The sequence below is a fragment of the Cercospora beticola genome, chromosome 10, assembly GCF_033473495.1.
Source record: "Cercospora beticola chromosome 10, complete sequence".
Lineage (NCBI taxonomy): Eukaryota > Fungi > Ascomycota > Dothideomycetes > Mycosphaerellales > Mycosphaerellaceae > Cercospora > Cercospora beticola.
The window spans coordinates 316966-329957 of record NC_088944.1 but is presented as its reverse complement, the minus strand read 5'-3'; the positions used below and the strand labels follow the sequence as shown (position 1 = coordinate 329957).

The window sequence follows — 12992 nt, the reverse complement described above, 5'->3', positions numbered from 1 at the left end:
TGCACAAGAAGCCGAGGTGAATCGGTGTCAAGTGAGGTTTGCGGGTGAGGTTGATCAGAGCGCAGCAGCGCGAGGTGGCTGCTGCTTGTTGGCCGCGACAAGATGAAGCGCGATAGGTGGTGGGCGCTGTCGTTTGGCACCAAGTTGTTGGTGCCATTGCATTCGATGACGTTTGGCAGCGGTGGAAGCAAACACCGCGCCGTTGCGATGGACTGCATGGCAGCCTAATCCTCAACCTCCCCAACATTGCGCCATCATCTCACAACAGTCAGGACAGCATCCGAGATGATCTCCACGGAGATCTTCATGGCCTTCGCCAGCGGCGCACTCAGCATGCCAGTGCTCGACACGCCGCCCCCAAAGCCATCGCCTGCAGCGCCCACTGCTAACTCAAGCCACGTAGTCTGGTATCTTGCACTCGTTGCTATTCTTGTCGCCCTCATCTCGGTCTTTGCTACTTGGTTTATTCTTGTGGAGTACCACATCGTTTCTCGCCAGCAAACAGACACTGATACTACGCTTCAGCCCCTCCGCAGACGAGTTTCGCAGGCCTCAAGTATCGCGCCACGAGAATCAAGCACTTCGCCATGCACGTTTCTGCTGCCATCGTCACTGCCTTCGACGCTGCTGACCGGCACCTCGACCGCGCGATCACTTTCCTCCGACATATGGCTCAACTGACCATTGATTCTGTGCTTGTCCCGCTGAAGCATGCAGTCTGGAGATCTTTGACCAGCACGACTGAGGTCATCGGGAAGTGGACAATCGATATGAGCACCAAGGGAAATCATTTCCAGGTCGTGGAGCAGGTGAGGCGCGACCATCAGGACAAGCGAGATGATGCGACCGGACAGGGCGAAATGTCCAGCCCCAGCGTGGAGGATAAGTGGGTAGTAGTGAAGATGTGAGGGCATATTCTACAATTCTCACGCCACCATTTGCAGACACTGGCAGGCAGAGAAGAACCACAAGGTGTGCGCGCCGCCGATGGGAAGGTTGGGGATGCGCAATCATATTGCACAGAAGGATTTCGTGCTGACGATGCTCAAGAAAGGGTTCATGGAGAGACCGCAAACAAATTCATGATCAAGCCGACGTCGATAGACTCCATCAGCCCTCATCATCGTGTTCTCGTGGTGCTGCCACGCGAATGAACGTGTTGGCAGATGAACTTGGACTTGGGCAGCGGTTCCCCGATCTCGGACACAACCGCTAAAGTGAAATCTTTCTTCTGCGGCAATGTCCATGCTGGATGTCACGATGCAAATTCACACTCTTGATGGCACTGACAAGTCGACTCACGAGTGCATCCGCCAACTGACTCCCTCGCTCAAGAAAGCCAGTGAGGTCAGCAGAGCGTTGAAAGGATCGGCCAAAGTCAAGCACTGTTAGCTCCGATTTCATCAAATTCTTCGCGAAATGGAACGGGATGCGCTTGGGAGGCGTATTCTCCAGCCTCTGCGTCAGCTCGCAGAGACACCGACTGACGATTCCGGGGATCGTGTCCAGTGATTGCCTGCTGCTGCGTGCGCGAGAGAGCAAGGCAGGCGGCGCGAGGAGGATTCTACATAGAGACAGCATGAGCAAAGAGTTCGCAACATGCAGACGTGGCGAGCGCCAAGCAGCATCTTCTGGATCCAATCGGGTGCTTTTAACAACGTTGAGCCGACGCCAAAGGTAGCAAAAAGAACTTGCTCAAGAAATAGACCGAGCGAAGGAGAGAGAACAGATACGATGCAGAAAGCGAAGCAGACATCGAGATTACGCGTGCCGTGCGCCCACGAGACGTTCTGCTGGATCGGAACAATCACTGCCTCCAAGCTGCAGCGACAGCGACAGACTACCCACACTGGACAGCAGCCGATATGGCACGCGTGGTTCGGGCGAAGTCCGCGCTTCGGCAGGGCTCATTGACCATTTGATGACAGCAGGAGGTGCGAATGCAAGCATGACAAGCTGGAGGCATCGCTGGCTGGCGCTGGAAGACCCGAGCTCAGATGCCCTCGTGCAGGGGCAGATTCTTCTGCATGTGTCGAGGCGGCTTCTCGTTAACTGTCGCACCAGGCCACTTTTACGATACTACACACTACTACGGAGCAACTGCAGTCGACGTGTCCGTCTAGTTCTCAATGGCAAGCTGCGGTGACCGGACGAGCGCTTCATCGCTGCGTTCTGCGTCACGGTCGCCCTCATTCAAACCCTCATCTGGACCTCCTGCACGTCTCATTGATGGAGGAAGGTACTTGCACGTTGAACCACAAGGCACGTCCATTGGCAATCGGTGTGCTCCAACGCTGGGCTTTCGTGTTGGCCCGACCCTCAGGCTCCTCAATCGATTAGTGGGCTTGGAGCATGATGAGGGCAAAAGACGTCCGGTCTTGGTCGTTTTGTTTGTTGCTTGACTAAAATATCGGTCACGACAAGGCAGTCGAGAAGAAAGGCCAATTCCTGAGCAGGGATGATCCCTGCCGCCATCTCGTTTTAGCGCTTCCTCGATCCTCTACTCCGTCAACATCAACAAACTTGCAACCTGCGATCCAATGCGGACTGCGCCGCGTTACATCTCGCACGCCGCCACTAGACACCATGAAGCACATCCGCAGCATCGACGGCGCCAGCAAGCGCGCGAAGGGCACCGAATCTGGAGACTAAGTCACCACATCCACGAAGATCGTCGAAACACGACACGAGCCGCCGTTTATCAGCAGTAACTTATCGAAGTGCGACTTTCGCACGCCCGATTCAGACAAGCAGAACGCTCTGGGCATGCTTGGCAGATTACCTAGAGAGCTTCGTGACGAAGTCTACCGCGCAGTTGCGAAAGCAGCAATCGAGCAAGAGATTCCCAACTGTATCGTTTTGCTCTTGCAGGTGCACCCTTGCATCCGGAGAGAGGCATCGGGCCTCGTATTCCACCCAAAAGAAGAATATCACCTTGACGCCAAGGCGTCATTCTATGTCCCGGTGTGGGCACTCGACGATAAGCTCTCGTTTCCAATGCTATTATTGAGCAGGAGACACTCCCACTTGTTATTTACCTGCATAGAAAAGGACTGCACCGGACTTGTTAACACGCTCATCGACACTGACCGCGAGGAAGATTTAGCAATCTGCTTTACAAGTCTTTTCGCTATCGTTCGAAACACGTTCAATGATGTGCTAGTCTGCGAGAAGCAGGTGGACCAGATAAACATAGCACGAGTCATGTTTGAGCATATGCAGCATGCCCCGCTTGTAGAGGGTGAGGATCTTGCTACTTGAGCCTCAAGATGCAGCATCAAAAAGTTTTACTTTCGGCAGATTCGACCTCACGTGTCTTTTGCGTCATGGATGGCAAAAGAGTCCCGAATGATTCCTGATGGTGATTGGAAGAGACGGACTCCCTGTTCCGGTTGATTCGTTTGACGAGAGGCGTGGAGTTTTTCGACTTGCCCGGAGGCTGTGGCACGAAGTGTGGACGATGTGCGACTTGATGCGAATACGACCTCTCGTACGCTCTAGGAGGCACAATATACTCCGCCCGCCCTCAGATGCTTCACAAGCTAATACCGAGGGATGGAAACAGCATGGATCATGGAGTAGAAAGGGCCGTGGCGGGCGCCTGTTCGTACGTCTTACGGCAATAAGATAGCGCGATCTCTGACGGGTCGATATTGCGACTATGAAATGTAACATCGAAGAAGGCTTTGCTAGCCTTTGAAAATTCGTACACCAGATTCTTGGTCATTAGATCCGCTGGTGGTTTGATTCATGGTCAGTCCCGCGGACATTCACTAATTTGATAGACAGGTAGGGGTTGGCTTGCCAGAATCCGAATCTTCCACTGCGTATTTTGATCTATTCCCTCAGTGTACAAGGGCACTTTTACTTTGACCTGGCTGCTTGCCTGTGCCCGATTTCGTGAACGGTTGAGGCCGATGCGCGCTGCACCGTCTTTGCAACTGTCCGGTTGTGAAAGCATTCCCTCCTGTTTTGCAGTCATTGCTATGTCCTCGCGCCGAACCTTTCCTGATGCTCGTGCTTTCTCGGGCGTTTATATAGTAGTAGCTATATATTTACTTACGTAGTAAGTAAGCTATATTAATACGCTATTATAGCTCTACGACTTATACTATCTATAGAACTTCTCGACTTAAATATTAAGTATAGTTAGAGTATTATTAGCTAATATATATCTAGAGATAGCGATACCTAGGAAATTCTTAAGTAGATCGAATACGCTAATATTACTATTTATAGTAGTATTATTATAATCCCGGAATCGAGAGTTATAATATAGAAAGATAGTGTCGTTATCGCCGTTTACGACAACTCTACACAATGGCTATAGCTAGTGATTTACAATTTCGCTTTGCCGACTACACTAGCTATCGAAAACGCTCTCGAAGTGCCTGGGATCATATATGGTGAAGATTGGAAGAAGATTAATGCAGAGAAACACTTTGGACTCCTACGTCGACTTGGGTATGTCATGGCATTGGATGGGTCCGTCATAACACGGGATGATAATGAGCTGGGGGTACATGACAACTACTAGTCGCCAGTGAGCTCCAAGGGCTCGGCTCATTCTGCGAGGACGGACAATAACATTAAGACTTTTGTGCCTGGAATAAATGAAGAAGGAATGGAACAGAGTAACTCACATGCAGCCACCCATGGCGGAGATGTACCTGGTTTCGAAGACGCCTCGACGGCGAAGGTATTGGACGACGCATACGATAAGAAGTCGAATACGGGCTTGGATGATCGCAGGGCTCTAACAAACAGCCTCGGCTGCAACATGAGTGATGTGAACGTGACAGGCATACTGTAGCTGCTCCAAAATCACATGCTGACATTATACAGTGGGCATTTTTGAAGCGTCGCCGCAATTCGTAGTCTGCGTTAGGCCGCTATAGAGAGTACAACCGGTACGACGAGCTTTCTTCAGTCCAGTTCTTTTGCGGAGTTCGTAAAAGGTGCTGCAGCGAATAAGGGCAAGAATGAGACGGCAGACGAGAAGAAGGTAGAAAAGCCAAGGTTCAGGAATGCGAAGTTCTTAGATGATGATGCGAAGCAGGACGAAACCGTTCAGCAAGCTCTTCTCAAAACATCCCAGAGGGGCTATACCAAGTCGCAGGGTACTTAGGAGAGCATAAGAAGAGTAGTGTGCTGCTGCAGGGCATGGAGGAAAGGCCCGATCCAAATTCGAGAAGCATGTTGGGCAGCTGAGGTCAAGTGGCCAGCTGACTCTTAAAGTCATCAATTCATAGTGTGTCTAGAGAAAGTATTGACGCTCAAAGGAATTTTGGCAATCTTCGAGGAAGGCATTCTGTTTTTGCTCTTCCTTTCAGCTTAATCGTATTCCGACGCGGATCGTGCTGGCCTCAAGACAGACGGACTTCCGTTGCAGAGCTGTGCCACCCCAAGCCACAGTTTGCAGTCCACTATGTGTACCATCCGGACATCGCTTAAAAAGTGTGAGCATGTCACACTTCGTAAATCGTGAATTAGAGAACAAATGAGATGGATTGGATGAGAGCAGCCTGCAATTGTAGGTGGCAGCATTTGTCTCCTGTGAGCTTTCGGTGCCCAGTGGGCCGATCTTAGCATGGCGACCCCTCTCATCATACAGCTGCTCACTAACCAACGACTTCCAGATGCGAGAGTTTTTAGAAGAGTAAGCTGGCCCTAGCACACAAGCTCGGTATAGTTTGGTAAAGGCCGAGTAGTGCTTCCGCGGTCCCTCTTCCCCGAATTGTTGACCCAAAGCTCGCCTGTTAATAGATGAGATGACGATTAATTGTATTACTGACCTCAGCGGCGTGCGGTTTGACCGTTGCTGGGTACGCTAGTTGAATGGTCTGCGTTAAGATTTTCTTCGCTAGTGCTCTCGCCTCCGCGGACCTTGGAAACCAAAGCTAGCTCAAATCCACCAAGTCCGGGCCGCAACACGCCTTATGCCACGAGAAAGAGTCTGGCTTTCGTGAGACCTGGCTTCGCAGAACGATAATTTGATATAGCTGATAGTGCTAGATTGGTAGTAATGGTGTTGTCCCCACCAGAGATCCTCGTCTGCTGTATTGGGGTTTCGTTATCGATGGCTCAAGATTGTCGGCGAACGATCGTAATGATAGGCCTCCAATCTCGCTCGATGTATAGCAGCACATTGGTTCGAAGCACATACGGAAGCAGGTTCGATTGACTCCGGCAAGAGCACGATTTCCGGCGACGATGACGGGAACTGGAATGGTGGCGTTGGGAGACAGTACGTTTCGATACTAAATACATCAATCGCAGCGTAATGACTTTCAGCCCAGCTTCACCAAACGTTGGTGGCATGTCCTTCCGTAAGGAGTTAAGCTGAGGAGTGGGCTCTACGATAGTCAACCGACATTGGGATTGGCTAGACGTTGCTCGTCTGTGCTTGGCGGCATGGAGGTTGGTGCAATGGATCCTGGTAAGCAATTGAACTGCGGAGAGGAGGTAGACAAATGAGCACTCAGGTTGATTAGCGGAAGCAAAAAGGGCGGCAGGTGGAACAGCACCCAAGAGCGTTGCCAGTGGGCCTTGGGATGCGGACGGGATTTGATGCAGTTTTGAAGGGCCTAAGGCTGTCAGCCATGTTAGTAGAGCAAATAGTCAACAACCTCTCAAGGCAGCTCACGGAGTCTGTTGGAAACATTGATGACTTGAACACATGAGCTCGTTCAGCTCATGAGCTGTCCAAATCTACGAGCTCCAGCCACTGCTCATGCTCATGATCTTGGTCGCTATTCGTTTCATCCCGGCTCATGCAGTCTTCCATTGTCGGGATTGGTGTCGTGCTTGCTGCTGGTATGTCGCTGCCATTCGTTTCGCTTCATACTTGGCTTCGATGGAGTGATCGCCGCAGGAAACTGATAATCAACGCCTGGGTATTGGAGCTGATAATGTACTCGTGCTGCTCAAAGAGAAGTGGCACAGATCTGTATCGATTTTGCTGTAGACAGCGTGGTCCCACAGGCAAGATATCACAGTGTATGTTGCACAAAGACTGAGGTTTCACTGCACCTTCTGCTCCAAGACCTTTGCTCTTCATAACTCTCGTGCGGGATCGAGGCCGATTCCTCGACGACGAATGCAAATCTAGCCACAGCGTCGGCTACCGTGTGGTGGGAGTGGTTGATGCCGGGTTGGACAATAGGTCCGGCTGATCGAGTCACGACTTCTGAGGCGGTGGACGTGAGCCGGTGATGGCAGACCGAGCGAAGCGGAATGTGGAAGCAGACAGGTTGTGGTGGCAGCGTGCAGCGAAGTGGCTTGCTTGCCGATCCGGAACATTGTAGGCCCGGGAAAGCAGAAACCAACTTGCGCCTGAACCCTCATTTTCCGGCCGACGCACTGGTCGAGCGCTCTTCCAGGTCGCAGAGAGTGATCGCTCCACCAATCTGCAAGCAGTGGAGTTCCTCCGTCGACCTGAGTCTCTGTCCCCGGTCTATGCATTGCCTCAGATGCTAGGATCAAGTCGTGTAATTGGCCTCGCCTCTCGGAAAAGAAAGAGAGAAAAAAAAGGAGAAGAAAAAAAAGGCAAGGCCTAATATCGAGGTTGGAGGCGTATGGACCTTGATATAGCGTCCGAAGCGAACAGCATTGTTCGTGACTGGTCTACCGGGCTTTGGAACGACGGTTCTGGCACATACATGCGTGAAGCAGTCTATCTATTGAGGTGTGCTGAAAAGGCACAGCCTCATTGGACAACGTAAGAAAGATGCTCGAGACTGCAGCTTGCCACTCCTTGCAGCATTTCCTCCAGGCCGTAGGCAGAGCCTGAGGGCGACTGTGCTTGCCTCTCCGATTGCATTTCGCGGCCATGCCAAGTATCGTGGCTTGAGATCATTCGCGAACACTGGAACTCTGACTTAGTCTGGCGCCGGCGAGGCACTCCCCTCGGAATGACTGGGAGAGCGCACATCGTGGACGATGAACATGAGGTGGGCTCTACGATATCCGGAAGGGTGGCATGAGCAAGTTGAGGGTAGATTTGCAACCGGATTGCAAGACAATCAAGATGTCCCAGATCGAAAAGACCACCAGAGATTGATGAATCTCATTCTTCAGTGCCAATTCCCTACTGGCGTTCGCGTTCTTGGTGCCAATGCTTCGGTATTAGCTCACGATCGATAGCCGAAAGACGGCGAGCACTCGGTCGAACTTACACTGGGATTCAGGATGTTTTCACAGCCTGTTTTGGAGCGGACTATCCCGTTGAGCACTCAAGACTTCCGAGCGACCGGGGAGAAGAGCTCATTTCGCGCACGAGCAAATGGCTATATCAACAGTAAACCATACGTCCGACGCGTCTGAGAAATTGCGGCGCATGGTTACTCGAACATCGGTCGTCCCATTGCATCCAAGTAAGATGCTTCCAAATGACCGTTTTGCTCGTCGAAGAGCGCGGAATTGCCTGTAGGCTCGAGATTGTGCGTTTAAAAGGCGACGAAGCATTCGTTCTACATCGATTTATAACACCCTCGAGTCTTGCGGCGTCACAAACGGATTTGTTCAGACCGCTGGTACCATACTGAGCGTGGTTAACTTTTTGATCCCCGAACTGGAAATGGTCGAGGTGTATCTCCTACAATATTTCATCGACTCGAATTGAAGCTCACTACGAGAGTCCTGGAAGAAGCGCTTAAGCCGGGTGACATACTGAGCAGGCGGAGCCAAGTCATGGTTCGTGATCCGAAAGGCTTAGTTGGAGCCGAACTCCAATAATGCCCTGCAGTCCTTTCTGCCACTTGCACCAGAGTCTCCTCGCTAGTGATGGTTGAACGGAATGGGCTCGTCAGTAGAGTGTCGATAGCGTTGAAATCCTGCGCAGAAATGGGCTTCACCAATGGCGGAAGGGTAAATCTTGGATAGGCGCATGCGAGCGAGATGGCGAGACGAGAGCACTGTCCGTGATATTGTTCTGGTCTTCGCGTTCCTGTGGAGCGGAGCACACTTACAGTGCTGACTCGTGTGTATGTAGGTAGGATTGCAACAAGGTGAGTGGGTAGTGACGAACAACTAGTGCGGCCATACTTTGGTGGCTAAGGATGGTATAAAAGCGCTCTCGCAGAAACAAGGGGTCGTTGCTAGCCAGTACGATGCCAGTCATACATCTAGGCATATTAGAAATGTGACGTCCGGCCATCAACACGATGGCCTTTGGGGTGGTAATCAGCTTTCCCTTCACGATTGTCCTCCTTTCCGCCGTTAGTAGGGGTGTAGACTCTGTATATATGTTGGGTGATAACCATGTTGAAGCAACGCCTTCGGGGCGAAATATCATTATGCTCACGTAATGCAATAATCCATTGCTCCGCAAGCAGGAAGCTAATTGGTTCCATTGTAGACAATGATCAAATCGGCGCTTTCGTTAAGCAGAACTTATCGATGGTTGCTCCGAGCAGACAGACCGCGTCGCCAAAGTAAATCTACTGTCGAGCATAGCTGGTCAAATTCACATTCCAAAAGTTGGGTCCGGAAGAGCTGTGAGGAAGGTGCTTGTCCCAAAAGTGAAGTAATGCTCCTCTTCATACGCAGCTGGAGTAGATGCATGGTGCTCCACGCTGAGCGCAGACACGGACATATCATGGACGATCTCGAGTGCTCTCAATCCTCGAACTCTCCCCATAGACGACAGCTTCGTGAGGAATTCGGTGCAAGACAGACCAGCCACTGTTGGTCGTGCATTTGTGCGACAAGCATCGACACATTGCGGCGGCCTCTAGTTGAACTGAAGTATTTGCTCCAAGCACTGAGCTACTAAATGGCAGGACTGAGATGTTGCCAAAAGCCGCGATCGGGGGAGTCGTGGTGAGGAAGGTTTGTCCCGATAAGGTGCCAAACAGACGATCGGAGATGCTGATGGCGAATCTGCTCACCGAGGCGGAGAGTTTGCAACTGTTCGTCGTTTATGAATCAATGATTTCCAATGAGGACTATCTCGTCCATGTCCACCATCGACTCTCGATGCCACTCGATAAGTTTTCTTCGGCAGAACAAGTTTCATGCCGTTTGGCGTGCAGTTGGAGCTCACAATTAGTCAGTCCCCAACTATCAGCAAAGCAGGGGGAACGGAGATGTGGCACGAGCTGCAGAGGACAGAAATTGACTAGAACAATAGGCCTAAGGCCCTATGGCCATCGATCTGTGGTCCTTATTTAGCAATAGAATAGCACAAGAGCTTACCTCGTTCCTATTTTGGCCAGGTGGGGATGTCTCCCAAGCGCACAGAAACCTTTTGATTGTGTTCTTACAATTCTGGTGAACTTCTTGCCTAACGGAGACATCTACAACGGAAATCCCACCCAGTCTGCGTGTTTGTGTTCACGAGTGGTGAGGTCTCGACGCAGTCTGTGGTGCTCACTTGCGTCTTCCGAGCTGTATCAAAATGCCTTTCTTGCCAGTTCGACAAGATCTTCCCATCTGGACATGATGAGTGGTTCCATCTTGTCCAAATACTGCTGCGCGGCGCGGCGTCGTGTAAATCGCTTGTCTGATGAACCGGTGGATCTTGTTACTTCGCGGGATTCCGATGCTGTTCCGCTTAGAACGTCTGGCCCTCTGGTACAGAAAAGACATCGTCCCACGACTGATCCAGCATGCTACCGCGTGCAACTGGGAACCGATGAAGTGCAAATCCGGAGTACGCACCATTAATATCGATACGCCTGCCTGCAAGAGAGCTTCCTCGAGATTTTTCATGAGTGGTTCGGACTTTGCGAGCCCACAAGACGCAAGGAGAGCTTGGACACGGGATCCGAAAGCTTTGTCGCGCAGCTCGACCTATTGGTGCACGACGTCGCATTGTGTCTCAAAAGAGGCCCTGATCAAAATCAGAAACTAAAAGAATGTGGCGCTTGATTGAATTACTCTACCACGTCTTGTCGCCAAGTCCCGCCGAAACCCACGACTCGCACGCCTCTTGAGTTCGTCAATCTCATTGGTGACCTTCGCATTGAACTCAGCCTCGGAGATGCGCAGCTGTTCGAGGATCTCACTCTTGCTTTGGAAGCTCCTGGCAATGAACTTCTCCCGCCCTGAGTAGAAACTTTCGTTCACGTTGTCGGAGCCACAAGATTCCCCGAGCGTGTGGTCCGTAGCCTTCACTTGCAGTGTAGAGTCATCCTCGGAACGCTCCGCTATCTCACAAAATACGATCTCGCAGGTTCGAGCACCTGAAGTCTCGTGCCTGTCTAGCACAACATGGGTCCTTGAGTGATCGGGAAAGATCAATAGCTTGATATTTGTACAAACCTGGCTGAAATCAAGTTGCTTCTTACTTAGCAAGTCGTCAACTTCCTCTTCCCAGTGAAAGAAGCTGCGATTGTCAAAAGCAAGCTTTTGAGGAATGTTGGGTAGTACGACGGTGATGTCTCCAATCTGAGGGTCTTTACCGGCTGTGCCGATCCAGAGACATACCTGCAGCCCGTCAGTGGGGATCTCGTAACAACCTTCAGCACAGACGAGAGAATGTCCGAAGGCGTCGCGGATGGCCACGCACGTCGAATTTGCTTGTGTCGTAGTCGATGGCCACGATGCGGGACTTGGAGGGCTCTGTCAACTCGGGCGCCTGTGGATTCGAGTGTGGTTTGAGGTTGGAGGATTTGGGCGGCAGCGAACTCGAGCGCTTCACCACGTTAGTGAGCTTTCGGTGAGAGCAGGAGCCTGTGTCAAGGCGGAACATACCGGTGCAGTGCGCTTGAACGAGCGCAGCTGCATCTTGTGGATCGCCGGCATTTGTCTGCGGGTGTGGGTGCGTGCTGGTTGTTGCGGTTGGCGGTCATGGAATCAAAACAGCTTTACGCGCATGGAACGCGTCACCGGCGGCAGACCTGAGCAGCAAATATCGAAAGCAAAAGCGAACGCGCCATCATGTCGCCAGCCCGAACGAAAGAACCGCGTCTTGCGAGTTTATTTATACAACACGCCACGTTTCGCTCACTCAACAACCGCAATGTTAGCGTCCGTCCTCTTGCGTGTGCGCGAGCACGACCAATGGCTGAGGAGGTCGGAACGAGCTGGATCTCTGTCTTCCTAGAGCAGCCTCCTTGCTCACGCAGTGCAAATTGCCCAGGATGAGAGCAGGCGTGCCAGGGTTCTGTGATTCTTGTCCGATCGAATGGAAGTCGTGAGTGGTCTTGGGACAAACCCAGTCTGACTGTGCGGCCTGATGATGCGAAAGCCATCGTTGCACAACGATCGCAGACCGTCAGCAAGACTGCACAGGTGTATCCATACATCCATTCGGGCCATGATGTCGAAGGGAGGGGAAGAGATCCTTTCCGTGCTGCATCCGTGCAGCGACACAGGCCAGGCTAACATCTGGGTCACAAATTAGCTGGAGTGGCAGCTCCAGGGCTGATGATCACGAAGGGTCCGCTCGAAACGTTTGGACTGGGGGCTGGCTCGACTCGTGATCCGTATTCGCCAGTCCTCGCCAAACATTGAGCGCCAAAGTGCTGATTACATTGAATGTGTAGGACGTGATTGATCGGGGTGCGAGAGGTTTGGGCTTCAGTTCCTGTCCAGAGCGGGAAGCGAGCCAGGTCTGATTCATTGTTGCCAGTGGAACTACAGCTTCGAAAGCCGAGTAGTAGCGAGCGACAGTAGTGGTTTCAGCACGACGCGTCGTCATCCTGTCAGTTTCTCTCGAGAGGTCTTGCTGCCGAGTGCATCTGCTACTACTCCTCCGGCTTCCAATGTCCTTATCCACCAGCCTTCCGCGCGACTAGACCAGCACACAGCATACTTCTGCCACAAGCGCATAGTCAATAGCCGCCGCCACCGTCTCGCCGATGTGCCTACCTGCATAATTGCAGCACCATCAGTGAGAACCTCAATTCGCAGAACTTGCCGCCGGCGGCTACCTCTGGCGACAGCAGAACATGCCTACGTTCACCGGCAACACCGACGGAGTGTTGCGATCTCGTCGAGACGAAACCGAGGGGCACGGTCAAGACAGGACGGACTCCCAGCGCGGC

At 52.0% G+C, this 12992-nt stretch overlaps 3 protein-coding genes across 3 annotated transcripts; 2 read left to right on the top strand and 1 right to left on the bottom strand.

Annotated features, from left to right (window-relative positions):
* Positions 1-285: 285 nt before the first annotated feature.
* RHO25_013178 (uncharacterized protein) lies at positions 286-1086 on the top strand (the record flags this gene model as incomplete). Its single annotated transcript, XM_023600702.2, has 3 exons — positions 286-399; positions 537-886; positions 945-1086. The coding sequence occupies 3 exons, from the start codon at positions 286-288 to the stop codon at positions 1084-1086; spliced, it is 606 nt and encodes a 201-aa protein (XP_023449546.2).
* A 3569-nt stretch (positions 1087-4655) lies between these two features.
* RHO25_013177 (uncharacterized protein) lies at positions 4656-5128 on the top strand (the record flags this gene model as incomplete). The annotated part of the gene is made up of 2 exons (XM_065603671.1): positions 4656-4699; positions 4936-5128. The coding sequence occupies 2 exons, from the start codon at positions 4656-4658 to the stop codon at positions 5126-5128; spliced, it is 237 nt and encodes a 78-aa protein (XP_065459743.1).
* Positions 5129-10851: 5723 nt separating this feature from the next.
* Positions 10852-11730, bottom strand: RHO25_013176 (uncharacterized protein; the record flags this gene model as incomplete). The annotated part of the gene is made up of 3 exons (XM_065603670.1): positions 10852-11430; positions 11513-11638; positions 11698-11730. The coding sequence occupies 3 exons, from the start codon at positions 11728-11730 to the stop codon at positions 10852-10854; spliced, it is 738 nt and encodes a 245-aa protein (XP_065459742.1).
* Between the last annotated feature and the right edge of the window lie 1262 nt (positions 11731-12992).